We start from the raw sequence: 15552 nt of genomic DNA on the forward strand, positions 1-15552 counted from the left end.
ACTTAAAACACTAGGAGCACTGTATCCGCACAACACATTCATCACCTACCAGAACCCGTCCTTAAGAGCACATCAAGCATCGCTAAATAAGTTTGCCTACTACAGACTAAGGGCCGCAATAAGATTTATATGACGATTTCCCGACTGAGCCAATCCCACTGCAAGCACTACAGATACTACTTGCTGCACCGACTAGGGCGGCATTAGTAACAAAATTGTACACTGAGTCACAAAATGAGCAACATACAGACACAAACAGGGCATTGGCATGGTGGGAGATGGCACTCTGGTCCTCTATTTCTGAAGAGGAATGGAACTACAGCTGTACACAACTGCACCTACTCAGGCCAAATTGTAATTTATGCATAATACACTTTAGATTCATACATCAGACATATTACACACCAGATAAACTATATAGGTATGGGTTCTGGACAGATGAGATGTAAAAGATGCGCCGAGCCCTAAAGATGATTTCATCCATACAGCATGGGCATGCCCGGCCTTGGAGGCACACTGGCAGGAGGTGGTGGAAGCCTTAGCTCAAATGTTGACAGTCTATCCCGAACACACCAATGACATGTCTGCTGGATGCTTATAAACGTAAATTGCCTAGACGACGCAAATTACTGGCAGTGGCGCTCCTGCTGGCAAAAAGACGCATTGTCATCAAATGGGGCAGTAAAAGCCGGCCTCGGTTCAAGGAATGGTTATCCGAAATGGCATACTGTAAAGATACACTAGGAACCTATGAAGAAGAACTTCCACAGGCCGAGAGGCCAAGAGACTTGGCAGCCCCTCAGGGAATACTTGCAGCAACGATCAGAGACACCACTAAGGGAAAGTGGGGAGGAAACAGGCGGTGTTGGACCAGCTACGTCAGCAGTGAATCAGATTATAGATTGTGAGAATGTATAAATGACATGATACTATAAAGCCGAAATACATGCAAGCTACAAGAGAATCGGGGTCCGTTTAATGCAATATTGTCTTTATGTTAGATACGTCGTTATGTTAACACTATGTTGAAGACTCAAACAATGTGCTGCATAAGGAAAAAACTTTGAAAAGTATTGAAATGATGTATATATGAACCAATGATGGTTTATTTGCTACCAGGTGAACCAAAAAAACAAAAAAAACGCATTTTGATCAAAGTCTTTAGTATGAAACCGGTTGCCAAAGAGAATCCTAGAAAGTATATATATGTATGAAGATAATAGAACATTTTTGTCAAATACATTTGTTTAAAAGTCACATCCCCAATATATTCTTAAATGAGACCTCTACAAACACTGGGTACCTTTAGAATCCCCAAGATAAGGGGGGGGGGGGAATCAATATAGCAGATTGAAGAAAAAGAATTAAGTTTCAAGAGTGAATGACCCAAAACAAGGGCTTATCACAGGGAGTAGCGGGCTTAGCAGCCATGAGTTTGTAGATGGCTAAGGAGTGAAATATGCTTCCTCTTGAATAAGGTCCTGTGTGGTATAAGGTTATTTGCTCTCCAACCTTGCTTTTCAATGATCACCTGCAAGAGAGAGTGTGAGTGTGTGTGGTGGAGGGGAAATGTGCCACAAATCCCCACCCGGACCACAGGGAATACTAGAAATCAGGATACCAATGAAAGAGCGAATGTTGGAGAATGAATATGCTACTTACCAGTATGCATCTGTTCTTGGCATGTAGGGCTGCTAACATTCATATCTTAGCATTAGATCGCCACCTAGTGTTGGGTCCGGATGATCGCACATTGTTGTCCTGGAAGAGTCTTCGAAGTATCCTGAGATGGGTGGCTCCTCCCCTGGACTACAGTGCGCATGGGCATCGGCTCTATCCCCAGATTGTTTTTCGCCATTGTGGCAGAGGATGGAGTGAAAAGTGTAAAGGATGCCCATGCTAATGATTGAATACAATAGTATATCTGCAGCTGCGACAGGCACCGGGGAGGAGGGTGGGCGATATGAATGTTAGCAGCCCTACATGCCAAGAACAGATGCATACTGGTAAGTAGCATATTCAGTTCGAGGCATGTGGGCTGCTAAATTCATATCTTAGCATAGAATACATAGCAGTCCCTCCATCAGCGGCGGTTGCCCGTGCCAGCTGCAGAAACCTGAAAAAGTGTCTTGAGAACAGCCTGTCCTACAGCCGCTTGCTGTTTGGAATGTACATCAACACAGTAGTGTTTTGTAAAGGTATGTGGTGTAATCCACGTGGCTGCTCTGCAAATGTCCTCTAAAGGAATGTTTCCTAGGAAAGCCATGGATGCCCCCAATTTGCGTGTGGAGTGCGCCCTTGGGGGTATTGTTAAAGTGCGCTTTGCTTTTTGATAACCGATTTGAATGCACTTAACAATCCATCTGGCTATTCCTGCTTTGGAAATCGGGTTGCCTTTGTGTTGTGGTGAGAAGGCAACAAAAAGTTGTTTTGTTTTCCTAAAGTGTTGTGTCCTGTCTATGTAGTACATCAACGCCCTCCGTACGTCTAACGTATGGAGCATTCTTTCCGCCACTGTTTGTGGGTTCTGGAAGAATGCCGGCAAGTCGATAGTTTGGTTGAGATGAAAATGTGACACCACCTTTGGAAGGAATTTGGGGTTAGTACGTAGCACTACCCTATTTGGATGAATCTGAATGAATGGCTCTTGTATTGTGAGCGCTTGTAGCTCACTAACACGCCTCAGTGACGTAATAGCAATTAGGAAAGCTACTTTCCACGTCAGGAATTGCAGTTCACACGAGTGCAGTGGCTCAAATGGCGGTCCCATCAGTCTGGTGAGGACCACATTGAGGTTCCACACCGGAGCTGGCGGTGTTCTTGGGGGAATGACTCGTTTCAGACCTTCAAGAAACGCTTTAATGGCAGGCACCCTGAAGACTGAGAGGTGCTGCCTATTTTGAAGGTAAGCTGCGATGGCGGATAGATGTATCCGAATAGAAGTGAACGCTAGCTTGCACTTATAAAGGTGTAACAGATAGCAAATGATGTTAGGGATAGATGCATCTAGCGGGTTTATGTCATTGTCTGCACAGTAAATGACAAAACGTTTCCATTTTGCGGCATAGCATGCCCTGGTTGACGGCTTCCTCGCCTCCTTGATGATGTTCATGCATTCAGGAGGTAGGTTGAGGTATCCAAACTCTAAGACTTCAGGAGCCAGATCGCTAGGTTGAGCTGTTGCGGATCTGGATGCTGAATTTCTCCATGGTTCGGCGTCAGAAGTCTGGGCGTGAGGCGCAGTCTTTGATGCGGCACCACTGAGAGTTCGAGGAACGTGGTGTACCAGGCTTGGCGCGCCCACGTTGGAGCAACTAGGATGAGTGTCATCGAGTGTTGCCTTAGTTCTCGCCACCAGTGGTATCAGAGGTGTCGGGGGAAAAGCGTAAGCAAATTTGCCTGACCAGTTCATCCATATCGCATTGCCCTGCGATTGGGGGTGTGGGAACCTGGCGGCGAAGCTTTGGCATTTTGCGTTCTCCCTTGTGGCGAACAGGTCTATGTCTGGACGACCCCACCTTTGGAAGTACGGCAGGAGTACCGATGGATGTATCTCCCACTCGTGCATTTGATGACTGTATCTGCTGAGCAGATCCGCCATCTGATTGTCCTTCCCTGGGAGGTGTTCTGCCATGAGGAAGATGTTCCTCTGAATGGCCCACTTCCACATGCTCTGAGCCAGGTGAGACAGCTGTGGTGAGTGGGTGCCTCCCTGCTTCTGGATGTAGTACATCGCGGTCATGTTGTCCGTCCGGACTAACACCACCTTGTTGCACAGATGTACAATGAAGGACTTGAGTGCCATGAAGATCGCCATCAGTTCTAGATAGTTGATGTGCATCTTCTGCTGCTGCGTCGTCCATAGTCCCTGCACCGTGTAAGTGAGCAGACGAGCTCCCCATCCCTGGAGAGATGCGTCCGTTGTCAGGATGACCTGTGGCACTGGCTCCTGGAACAGTCGGCCCTTGCAAAGGTTGTGTGGAGTCCACCAATGCAGAGAGTTGTATGCCCGACTGGTAACCAACACTAGGTCTGTTAATTGTCCCTGAGCCTGTGTCCACTGATTTGCTAAGCACTCCTGGAGCGGGCGCATATGCAACCGTGCGTGAGGGACTATGAAGATGCAGGAGGCCATCATGCCTATCAACTGCATGAACACTCTTGCTGGAAGTGAGTGTCCCGGTCTGAACTTCTGGATTAAAGACTGTATGCCGTCTATCCTGACCTGGTTTGGTTGCGCCTTGGCCGTCAGGGTATTGATTGTCGCACCCAGAAACTGCCGGACATGTGCCGGCTGAAGGTGTGACTTTGGGTAATTCAACGAGAAACCCAGGTTGTGAAGGAGGTGAATGGTAGTCGACATGTCCGCGGCGCACTGCCGTTCCGACCTGGCTTGAACGAGCCAGTCGTCGAGGTAGGGGTAGACATGGATGTTCTGCCTCCTGAGGTGCGCTGCTACTGTCGCCAGACACTTGGTAAACACCCTTGGGGCAGTTGTGACTCCGAAGGGTAGGACTTTGAACTGATAATGCGTGCCCTGGATAGTGAACCTGAGGTACTTTCTGTGGGACGGATGTAGCGGAATGTGGAAATAAGCATCCTTGAGATCTAAGGTTGCTAAGAAGTCTCCTTTGTTTAACATAGGAAGGATCTGTTGCAGTGTAAGCATGTGGAAATGCTCTGACAGTATGTACAGATTGAGGGGACGGAGATCCAGAATTGGTCTGAGAGATCCGTCCTTCTTTGGAATGAGGAAGTACAGGGAATAAACCCCTGTTCCTTCCTCCCCCACTGGCACGAGCTCTATTGCCCCTTTTTGCAGCATCACCAACACTTCCTGCTGCAATAAGTGCAAGTGCTCTGCGGACATAGGTCTTTGCCTTGGTGGAATGTTGGGTGGAGTGGACTTTAACTCTAGACAATAACCGTACTGGATAAGCTGTCGCACCCACCTGTCTGTGGTGATGTTGATCCAGACTGGCAGGAACTGCTGTATTCTCCCCCCGACAGGTGTTAAATGGTCGGGGGGCAGTGACAGAGAGTCACTGGTTGCTTGGGGCAGAGGAGCGTGAATTGTTGCCTCCTTTGCCACGTCCTTTGTTGCTGTTTCCCCTGTAGCCCCTCTTGTTTTGTTTGGGGTACGAGGACTGTGCTCCACCTCTAGGGAACTGTGATTGTTGACCCAACTGTCCTCTGGTGACTCCACGGGCACCTGAGCGACGAAAATTATTGCCACGAAACTGCTGTGATTGTAGGGCCCCCATAGATTTAGCAGTTTCAGTGTCCTTTTTAATTTTTTCCAGGGTGGTGTCAACATCTGGACCAAACAGTCTATCCGGATTGACTGGTTGATTAAGTATGGTTGTTTGAATGTCAGGTTTGAACCCCGATATGCGGAGCCAAGCCTGTCTTCTGAGCATGACACTGGTGTTAATGGCCCTAGCGGCTGTGTCCGCGACATCAAGTGCACACTTTATGGCCGCGTTGGAGATCAATTGTCCTTCTTGTATAATCATTTTGGTGCCCTCTTGAAACTGCGGAGGCAGGTGTTCCACAATCTGCTCTAGTGTGTCGTAATGTGATCTATCATAACGTGCCAGTAGTGCCTGTGTATTTGCAATACGCCAGAAATTGGCAGCCTGTGCAGCCACTCTTGCCTCCTGCCTCTAGCACTTTGGACTCCTTATCCGGGGGAGGAGCTTCACCCGTTGTTTGGGAGTTGGCCCTCTTGCGTGCGTTTGCTACCACCAGGGAGTCAAGCGGCAACTGTCCTCGAATGTATGCAGGGTCTGCAGGCGCTGGTCTGTACTTCTTTTCAATACGTGGGTTGACCACCCTCGCCCTGGTAGGCTCTTTAAAGATGTCCGCAGCATGCTTGAGGACCCCTTTGAGCATAGGCAGGGTCTTTACGGTTCTTTCCGAAACTGAAAAGGTGTCGAATAGAAAGTCTTCCTCAACTGGGTCAGCATGCATGTCCACATCATGATTAGCAGCTGCCCTCTCAATGAGTGCATGAAAACCTGCAGAATCCTCTGTAGGGGATGCACGTGTACTGAAAGTCTGTGGGTCTTGTCCCACATCTTGGGTGCCTTGGTCCCCCATGACATAATAAGAATCTGGCTGTGCATCAGGTTCATTTACTGGGAACGTGTATTGTTCATCTTCACCATAGCCCTCACTGTCCGAGTGGCCTGGAGACGGTGTTGGGCTCCTTCCCAGAGGAGGCTGGATAGGTTCCATGAGGCCTGAGGCGTCCTGTGGAAACTTCTTCTTCTTTAGGGGGATGACATAGGATTCCACCGGCTGCGAAGTTATCTTCCTCTTGTAAAGGGTTAACTTCCCCGTGTCCGCGTCTATGAAACACTCCGAATCCTCTTCTGGGTCGAGCACTTGACCCGAAGATGCCCCTGCCGTAGAAGATTCCGACTTCTTTGGCGTCGATTTTGATGAGAAGGCCTTCGGCGCCACTTTTGGCGGTAGAAGGAAGAGGAGTTTACTTGCGGGCTTGACCGGGACGTCTGCCGCCTTCTGCGTCGATGGCGTTGGCGTCGACGAAGAGAAAGCCTTCTCCTTAATTCTTTGCAGTGAAGCAGCCACGAGAGATGCGTCGGTGGCCGATGTCTTTGGCACCGACGAGGTGGCCTTGCCTTCGGATGCGACGCTCCGTTGGTCTTTTGGAGGGATGGACGGCGCCGACCCAGAGTCCTTGGAGCGATGCGCAGATGCCCCCGTTGGAGCCGGGGCGGTGTCTGTTGCCTTGGCTGGCTTTGCTTGCGCCGGCGCGCTTGTCTTGTGCGTGCCGCCCTTCTTAGAGGATCTCTCCTCCGGCGCCGATTTCGACCCTGCGGAATCGCCGTGTTTCTTCGGCTTCTGCGGACCGGAGGTCGACGGAGTCGATGAGGCCGCCGGTTTATTTGTTTTTGCCGTTGCGACCGCCATCTTAGGGACGATTGAGTCCTTTACTTTCGGTTTCGGTTTCGGTTCGGCCATTTTAGGTGCAGTCGAGACCGTTGCTTTCAGTTTCGGTTTCGAAACCCTCGGCGCAGCAAGTATGTCCGTGGCCGGGCCAGCAGGCGGGGCCGTGGCTTGCGCTGCAGGGTCTTGGGTAAGGCCGACAGGCGATCCCGCGACCCTCTCCAGATGTCCGCCAACTTCGGGGCATAGCTCGTCCCCTGAGCTATCTTCCGCGGCCCCATAAACCATATCGTCGTCCCCTACCTCGTCGACGTATTGAAGGCCTTGACCCACGACTCCGTCGTCGTCATATTCCGGATCAGCCTCTACCTCCGTCTCAGGCGGGGAGATTTGAAGATGATGGCTCTGGTCCTCTTCTTCTTGGTCGTCGAATATGTTCTCTGGATCCGGGGCCGCCTGTTTGGCCACAAGGCGCACCGCGCGCCGAATCGTGAGAGTTTTCTTCGACCTGAAACTTGCACAGGCCCTGCAACTTCCTTCGTCATGGTCTGGCGAAAGGCATTTATTACAGACCGGGTGCACGTCTATATGTGGGTACTTGGACCCACAGAGCGGACAGAGTTTAAACGGGCTCCGCTCCATGTTGGGAACTTAGTGTCGAGTCGCGATGAGAAGGCCTCGATGTCCGAAGAGTAGTAAAAACTCCGCTGATTCCGGCTCCGAGAGACGGAAGAACTCGAGACCGTACGCAAACAATACCGACGTAAAGAACCCAAAGCCTTTTGGCCGTTAAATTAGATGTTTATTCGGTTCCGACGGAGAGACGTTGAGACCGCATCCGAACCCAATGGCGGAAAAAAACAATCTGGGGATGGAGCCGATGCCCATGCGCACTGTAGTCCAGGGGAGGAGCCACCCATCTCAGGATACTTCGAAGACTCTTCCAGGACAACAATGTGCGATCATCCGGACCCAACACTAGGTGGCGATCTAATGCTAAGATATGAATTTAGCAGCCCACATGCCTCGAACCAGTGATTTATCTTAAACAGAAGGCTTATTTAAGTCGAAACAAATGTGTGTCAATCAATATAAATCAATATTTTCCAACAGCTGGTGGTTGTGGGATTAAAATAGTGCACCATTTGAAAACAACTACATTAGTACAGAACACATTTTATGTTTATTTGCACTTCATCAAGATCCCATCAAATGATGTTAACAATTTGAACGCATTCAAACTGAACACTTGCCCTTAGGTTTTTGACTCCAGCCAGGGGCTTCAGCTTGTCAAAGAAGCTTTGAAAGAAGTCTGATCTTTCCACATAGCGAGGGGCCACACAGAGTGCATCAATATCCGCACCTGCAAGAAAAAAAAGGTAATACGGATAAGGCTGTGTACTCTAAAAGGTAATCTAATAGATATTAACTGGCTAGACTGAATTGTGTACTTCATAAACAACTCCGATGCAATGGCCATAATTAGTTGTCCATTACAGATGATGTACTGGAAGCAATGAGAGTACATGAATTATATACGCACATTAAAAAAAAAAAACACAAACCGCACCATCAAACATACGCAAATTTGCCAGCTTGCGGCCGGCTTCAAGAACTAAGTAACAAACCGGTAGACTTTTACAAAAGAGGCAGTAATGAATAAGCAGGCCAGTTAAACAGTTTAAGGAAGCAAGTCATGGCCCAAAACAGCAAGCTAATTCTTCTTGCACCACTGACTAATTATCCCTGGATGCTTAAAAAATGCATTATAAATGTACATAACACAAAACAGATATTAATAGATAAGAGATCCCCACATTTTTAGATAAGTTTAAGTGGGTACTTGGTGATAAATATTTACCAATGAAAACACATTGTACAGCAAAACAAGAAAATAATGGAAAATGCAGCACAAGATAAAAACACCTTAACTGCCAGCACAATAAATTAAGCTTTATTATTATAGGTTGTCTTCTCATGCTAATCTCCTGGGTTAACTCAGCTTGGCTACATAAAGTTCCTGAATTTATGCAACCAACACAAAAGCGTGACACATATGTACGATGTAACATGGTTTCAGGATAATGAAGGCTATATGGAGCTTGCTACCGAATCTGGGTAAACACCCTTGTTTTTATACCTGTGGCAGATTGAGTATGATGGAGCAATAACAATCCCTTATCCTGTGTGTAGCTTTAGGAGAACGCAAGTAAAATGTTCAACTGGGAGTCCACATGAGAGCATTTTGTAATTGCATCTGTACATACAGGAGATCAGAATATATACTGCTTTCATGTAAATGGACGTTTGCATATTGAGAAAAGTCAGTGAGGGTGTCTCATCTGAACAATCAATCTATCAGTGAACGTGTAAAGCGTGCTACTTACCCAGGAGGGTCTCAAGGCACTGAAGGGGGGTGCTGCTACTGCTCGAAGAGCCAAGTCTTGAGGAGCCTTCTGAAGGTGAGCAGGTCTTGGGTCCGTCGTAGATGGGTGGGGAGGGGGTTCCAGGTCTTGGAGGCGAGGAAAGAAAAAGATCTGCCACCGGAGGTTGTTCATTGGATGCGCGGTACGGTGTCAAGGGAGAGGTTGGCGGATCGAAGCTGGCGGGTGGGGGTGTAGAAGTTGAGTCAGTTGTTCAGGTAGGCTGGTCCGGTGGTGGAGAGTTGTGTGTGTGGGTGAGGAGTTTGAATGTGATCCTCTTGTTGACGGGGAGCCAGTGCAGGTCTGAGGTGGGAGGCGATGTGGCTGCGGCAGGGAACGTTGAGGATCAGTCGGGCTGAATGAGTTGTAGTCGTCGCCGGTGTTTGGCCGGGATTCCTGCGTAGAGTGCGTTGCCGTAGTCCAGCCTGCTTCTGACGAGGGCTTGGGTCACTGTTTTTCTGGTTTCGATTGGGATCCACTTGTATACCCTGTGAAGCATGCAGAGGGTGTTGTAGCAGGAAGAGGAGATGGCGTAGACCTGTTTCGACATAGAGAGGGAGAAGTTGAGGACGAACCCTAGGTTGCGTGCGTGGTCTGAGAGTTGGAGCTGCTCCTAGTGTGGTCAGCCACCATGAGTTGTCCCATGCAGAGGGGGTGGGACCTAGGATGAAGACCTCCGTCTTGTCAGAGTCCAGTTTCAGGCGGCTGCTCCTCATCCACTCGGCGACGGCCTTCATTCCCTCGTGGAGGTTGGTTTTGGAGGTGTGTGGGTCTTTGGTGATCGAGAGGATGAGCTGGTTGTAGTCAATGTAGGAGATGATTATGTTCAGGTCGTGCTGGCGGGCCACTTGTGCGAGGGGGGCCATGTAGACGTTGAACAACGTCGGGCTGAGGGAGGAGCCCTGGGGTACGCCGCAGATGTTGGTGGCTTCAGAGCAGAAGGGTGTGAGGCGGACTCTGGGTGCTGCCGGAGAGGTAGGACGTTGTCTAGTCGAGGGCCTTCTTCTGGATACTGGCTTCTTTGAGGCGTGTTCTTAGCGTGCGGTGGCAGACTGTCAAAGGCAGCTAACCGGTCCAGGAGGATGAGGGCTGACGTTTCGCCGTTGTCTAGTTGGCGCCTGATGTAGTCTGTGGCGGCGATGAGGGCAGTCTCGTTGCTGTGGTTGCATCTGAATCCGGACTGGGATGGGTCTAGGATGAGGTCCTCGAGGTGGCGGGTCAGCTGCATGTTGGCGATTTTCTTGATGACTCGGGGGAAGGGGAGCAGGGAGATGAGCCGAAGTTCTTGAAGTCTTTGGGGTCCGCATTGGGCTTCTTGAGGAGGGCTTTTATTTCGGTGCTTCTAGCTTTCCGGAAATGTTGCTGTGTCGAAGGAGATGATGATCTTCCGCAGTTGGGGAGGGTTTGTTGCGTCTGCTTTGTTGAACACGTGGTGTGGGCAGGGGTCTGACTGAGATCCTGAGTGGATGGAGTTCATGACCTTGCATGTCTCTCAATCGCGGATGTGGGACCAGGAGGTCAGCTGGTTGGTGCAGGTGGCGTTCGGGGTGTGGTTTGTTGTGGTCGGGCGGATGAGTTGAAGCGATCGTGGATGTCCGCGATCTAGCGATGGAAGAAGGTGGCCAGTGTGTCGCAGAGATCTTGCGAGGGCGGGATGTCAGTGTTGGCGCTGGGGTTGGAGAGTTCCTTCACTAGGTTGAAAAGTTCTTTGCTGTTGTGTTCGTTGTCCAGTCGGGGTTTGAAGGACGATCTCTTGGCTGTTCTGATGAGGTGGTGTCTGCGAATGGCGTCCTTGTGGGCTGTGTGGCTGTCTGGTGTGCGGTCGTGGAGCCATTTCTTCTCCAGCTTCCTGCATGTTCGTTTGGGCTCTGGAGTTCTTCGGAGAACCAGGTGGCTTTCTTGCTGGGGGATTGGCGGCAGGTTTCTTGGTCAGGGTGAGGATGTTGGCGCAGTCGTTGATACATTGTCTGAAATTATGGGCGGCGGCGTCTGTCAGTGGGGTCGGTGGGTGGGTTCTGGGTGAGGATGGAGGTCAGCTGGTCCTAGGTGACATTGCTCCAGCAGCGGCGTGGCAGCTGTTGGGTGCGGTGGTGCATGGCTTGTTTCGTGAAGGTGAAGTGAATGCATCGGTGGTCCATCCAGTGGAGTTCGGTGGTGTGGTTTAAGGGGATGTGGGTGCCTGTGGAGAAGACTGGGTCGAGCGTGTGGCCGGTGGCATGGGTGGGTTCGGTGACTAGTTGTCGGAGGCAGAGGTTGGCGAAGTTGGCGATCAGGGCGGTGGAGTTGGCATCATTTGAGGTGGAAGTTCAGGTCCCCGAGGAGGATGTAGTCCATGGAGGAGTGCGTGGGTGCTGGCGAGGTCAACGACTGAGTCGCTGAAAAGGGCCTGGAGTGTCTGTAGACTAGTGTTCCTCTGAGAGTGGTCTGTGTGGATCCGGAAGTGCAGGTGTTCGGCGGTGTTGAGGGTGTCATCAGCGAGGGTGTGGACCTGGAGGGTGGACTTGTGGACGATGGCTATTCCTCCTCCCATCCTGTTGGTGCTGTCTCTGCGGGTGATCTTTTAGCCGTCCATGATGGCTATGGCGATATCAGGTGCTGAGGAGTCGTTCCACCAGGCCTCAGTCAGGAAGGCAACATCTGGGGCAGTGTTGTCGAGCAGGTCCCAGAGCTCGACGGCATGTTTGCGTACGGAGCGGGTGCTGAGAAGAATATAGCGGAGGTGGGTGGGTCCAGTCCTTGGGGGTTTGGTGGTTCTGTCGCATGGGAAGTTGCGGGTGTGGCAGGAGAAGGGTCCGTGTGTGCGTTTCGGGGCGGCCTGGAAGCAGCGGAGGTATCGGCCGGTGTTAAGTGCGCGGAGGGTGTTCGTAACGCAGACCGGCAGTGAGGAGAACACGTGGTCCAGGGGTTCTGGCGCTGGGCGCGGTCCAGGCGCAGACTGATTGTACTTTCAGATCACTTTATATTGGTATGTAGGCCGAGAACAAAGCGTTCATACCATGCCCCCGTTTATTGGTTTGTAGCGTAACGTGGTGGGAGGTATGTTCAATTGCCATATGTGGCACAGTAAAATTACCCAACTGCTGTTTGCCTTGGTTTTCGAATTCCCCCCCTCTCGACGTTTGCCAGTGTGATAAGTTTCCTGTCTGGCTAAGAAAAGAAGTCAGGAGGAAAGGTTCTTGTGCTGCAGCAAGATAAGGCATCTAGCACTTAACCATTGGAGTGCCTCAAAGAGCTTGAAAAACTGGCAAGGAAGAAAGAATCGACTAATCAGCCAGCATGGTCTACCACAAAGTCAGCTGCTATATACACTTATGGCTAGTACAGAACACTACCTGCAAATAACTGAAGTGACTAATATGTACAATAAAAATTTGGCAATTGAAAATACATTTAACAGCGGTTGGTTAATAAGAAAAACAACTGGGAAGATGCATATTTTTCGGCTTCAATAATGTAATCATTTTATATTCAGAAAGCATGTGAACATGTGATGTTTGTCACACTGTCCAACTGTTATTCAACTAACGGTCCAAAACAGAATGAAAACAAATAAAGGAGCTTCTTATTAACTATAGAGTAGCATAAATACCTTTTGTGTGTACTCCAAGCCTGTAGGAACCAAATGTAAAAATCTTTCCACCAACATTCGCCACAACCGAAGGGGGGAGGTTCTGAAAAACAGATTGCTTTTAGTTAGACCGTATAAACTGCAGAAGATTACCACAGTGAATTAGGGCTGACTTCATGTTACTAATCAAAATTTGAACGATCAAAGATACCAAATTTGAATTAAAATTGCAAAACTTCCTCAGCTACTTAATACCTTGCAGAATCAAATTTATCCCTTCGAGGTCCTGATGCAATGCAGGAATACTACTGTTCCTTTTTATGGGCTGACCATATTCCATTGGAGGGTGCAATCAATGTATGGCTGACAAACACCTATACGATTGGGCATACCACATTAATGTAGTCAATGATGGGCTATTCAGACAGAAAGATTACCATGCAACATGGTTGGAGCCTCCAACGTTAGAACTTACTACATTATATGAAAGCTCTTTATGCCCTCGTGGCACTAGGCACACTGGAGCGGGGAAGAGCCAGGCTTCCTCATCATGTCCAAGGGGACTCTTCGATTCAGTGAAAGGTCACAACGAAGGGGCCTGGGCATATCTCAGGTAGAAGATGGGGCTGATAAGAGAAGCAAAGAGTAGGGCTGGGGCCCTGGGCCAACCTTTTGATGCACATATCACGGTGGCTGATTTCCAGGTGTGAACTCTAGTCACTCCCATGGACTGTTGTGGGGGCTATCAGCCTTGGTTTCGAAGAGGAACAGAGAGCAGAGGAGTGGGTACTTCAAAAGAAGCAGAGCCCCAACATGAATCAAACCCTGAATCACATTTGTTATTCTAAATATAGACTATACAAAGGGCAGACTGTGACCCCAAAACTAATCTGCCAAGCAGCCAGAGAGGCTGTGATGATGGAATGCTCTGCACAACTTCTGCCTGACCAGGACTGAGGGAAAAGGCCTGGAAGTGTTTCAACTGTTTGAGGGAACATTACTCGGGGAAATCTAAGAATACCTGCCCTGGAGCACAAGTCTGCCTGCCAAGACCAGTGTGCACGGTGAGGAAGAGGAAAGTGTTTGAGTCAGCAGGCGCACACCCTCTGTTTCGACCTCCGTGTGGGGTGACGTACAAGTTCGTAAACGGTCCGTACAAGTTCACCACCCCGTACCATCCACAAGGGAATGGCCTGGTCGAGCGGTTCAACTGCACCCTCCAGGGGATGATCATGGGTCTTGAGGAACCCCTGAGACGCAAGTGGGACGTCCTCCTCCCCTGCCTCCTGTTCGCATACGGCGAAGTCCCCCAGAAGTCCCTGGGGTTCAGCCCTTTTGAGCTGCTCTACGTGCACCCCGTCCGAGGACCCCTCAGCCTGGTCAAGGAAGGGTGGGAGACTACGTCCTTAGAGCCACCACCCGATGTGTTTCGATACATTCTAGCTCTTCAGAATAGCTCGGAAGTTCGTGAACTGGCCGAGGCAAACCTCGAAGCCAGTCAAGAAGAAATGAAAAGGTGGTATGACCAGAATGCCACTCTGGTCGAGTACCAACCCGGACAGCAGGTCTGGGTGATGTCCTGCAAGGCACAGTGTTCCACAGGGGCCAAGTGGACGGGTCCCTTCAAGGTGGTGGAGCGGAAGAGTCAGGTTACCTACCTTGTGGATGTCCAGTCCCCGTGAAACCCCTTGCGGGTTCTCCATGTGAACCGCCTGAAACCCCACTTCGTGTGGTCCGAGTTGAGTTTACTCCTCGCCACCGACGACGGAGCGGAAGAAGAGACGGATCCACTCCCCGATCTCTTGTGCGTAAAGGAAAAAGATGGCTCTGTAGAGGGAGTGAGACTCGCCCCCTCCCTCACCCCCGAGCAGCGCGAAGACTGTCGCCAGTTGTTGGGGTAGTTTCCTGACCTATTCTCTCTCGTCCCCGGAGTCACCAGCTGGTGTGTCCACGATGTGGACAACGGGGACAGCCCTTCGGTACGGCACAGGGCCTACCGCGTTCCAGACAAGAGTCAGAGCATGCATCAAGACTGAAGTCTCCAAGATGCTAGCCCTGGGAGTGGTCGAAGCCTCTGACAGCCCATGGGCCAGCCCAGTGGTTCTGGTTCTGAAGGCGGCCGCACCCCGGCGCTGTTCCCGAGCTGAGGTTCTGCGTAGACTACCGTGGGCTCAACGCAGTCACCCGAACCGACGCTCACCCTATTCCCTGAGCAGACGAGCTCATTGACCGCCTAGGGTCTGCTCGATACCTCAGTACCTTCGATCTGACCAGTGGCTACTGGCAGATTGCCCTGACCGAAGGGGCCTGGGAGAGGTCCGCCTTTTCCACCACCATTTCCTGGTGATGCCCTTCGGCATGAAAAATGCCCCCGCCACCTTCCAGAGACTGGTGAACCAGGTACTGGCAGGATTGGAAGAATTCAGCGCCGCGTATCTGGACGATATTGCGGTGTTCAGCTCCCACTGGCCTGAACATCTCCATCTCTGGGAGGTCTTGTTAGCCCTGCAGAGGGCCGGTCTCACTATTAAGGCCAGTAAGTGTCAAATCGGACAAGGGTCCGTGGTCTACCTGGGGCACCAGGTCGGCAGCGGCCTCGTGGCACCTCTCAACCCAAGATCAATGCGATCGTGGCCTGGGAAGCCC

The 15552-nt window shown here is 50.5% G+C and overlaps 1 protein-coding gene across 1 annotated transcript in view; it reads right to left on the reverse strand.

Moving 5' to 3' along the window:
• Nucleotides 1–15552, reverse strand: part of PAPOLG (poly(A) polymerase gamma) — a 455976-nt gene that overhangs the window by 339923 nt on the left and 100501 nt on the right. The window contains exons 4-5 of the mRNA XM_086927484.1: nucleotides 12928–13009; nucleotides 8165–8278 (exon numbers count right to left, since the gene is read on the reverse strand). Of these exons, the coding sequence (XP_086783610.1) occupies nucleotides 8165–8278; nucleotides 12928–13009 (196 nt within the window). The remainder of the gene's footprint in view (nucleotides 1–8164; nucleotides 8279–12927; nucleotides 13010–15552) is intronic.

This window comes from Lissotriton vulgaris, chromosome 6, assembly GCF_964263255.1.
Source record: "Lissotriton vulgaris chromosome 6, aLisVul1.2, whole genome shotgun sequence".
NCBI lineage: Eukaryota > Metazoa > Chordata > Amphibia > Caudata > Salamandridae > Lissotriton > Lissotriton vulgaris.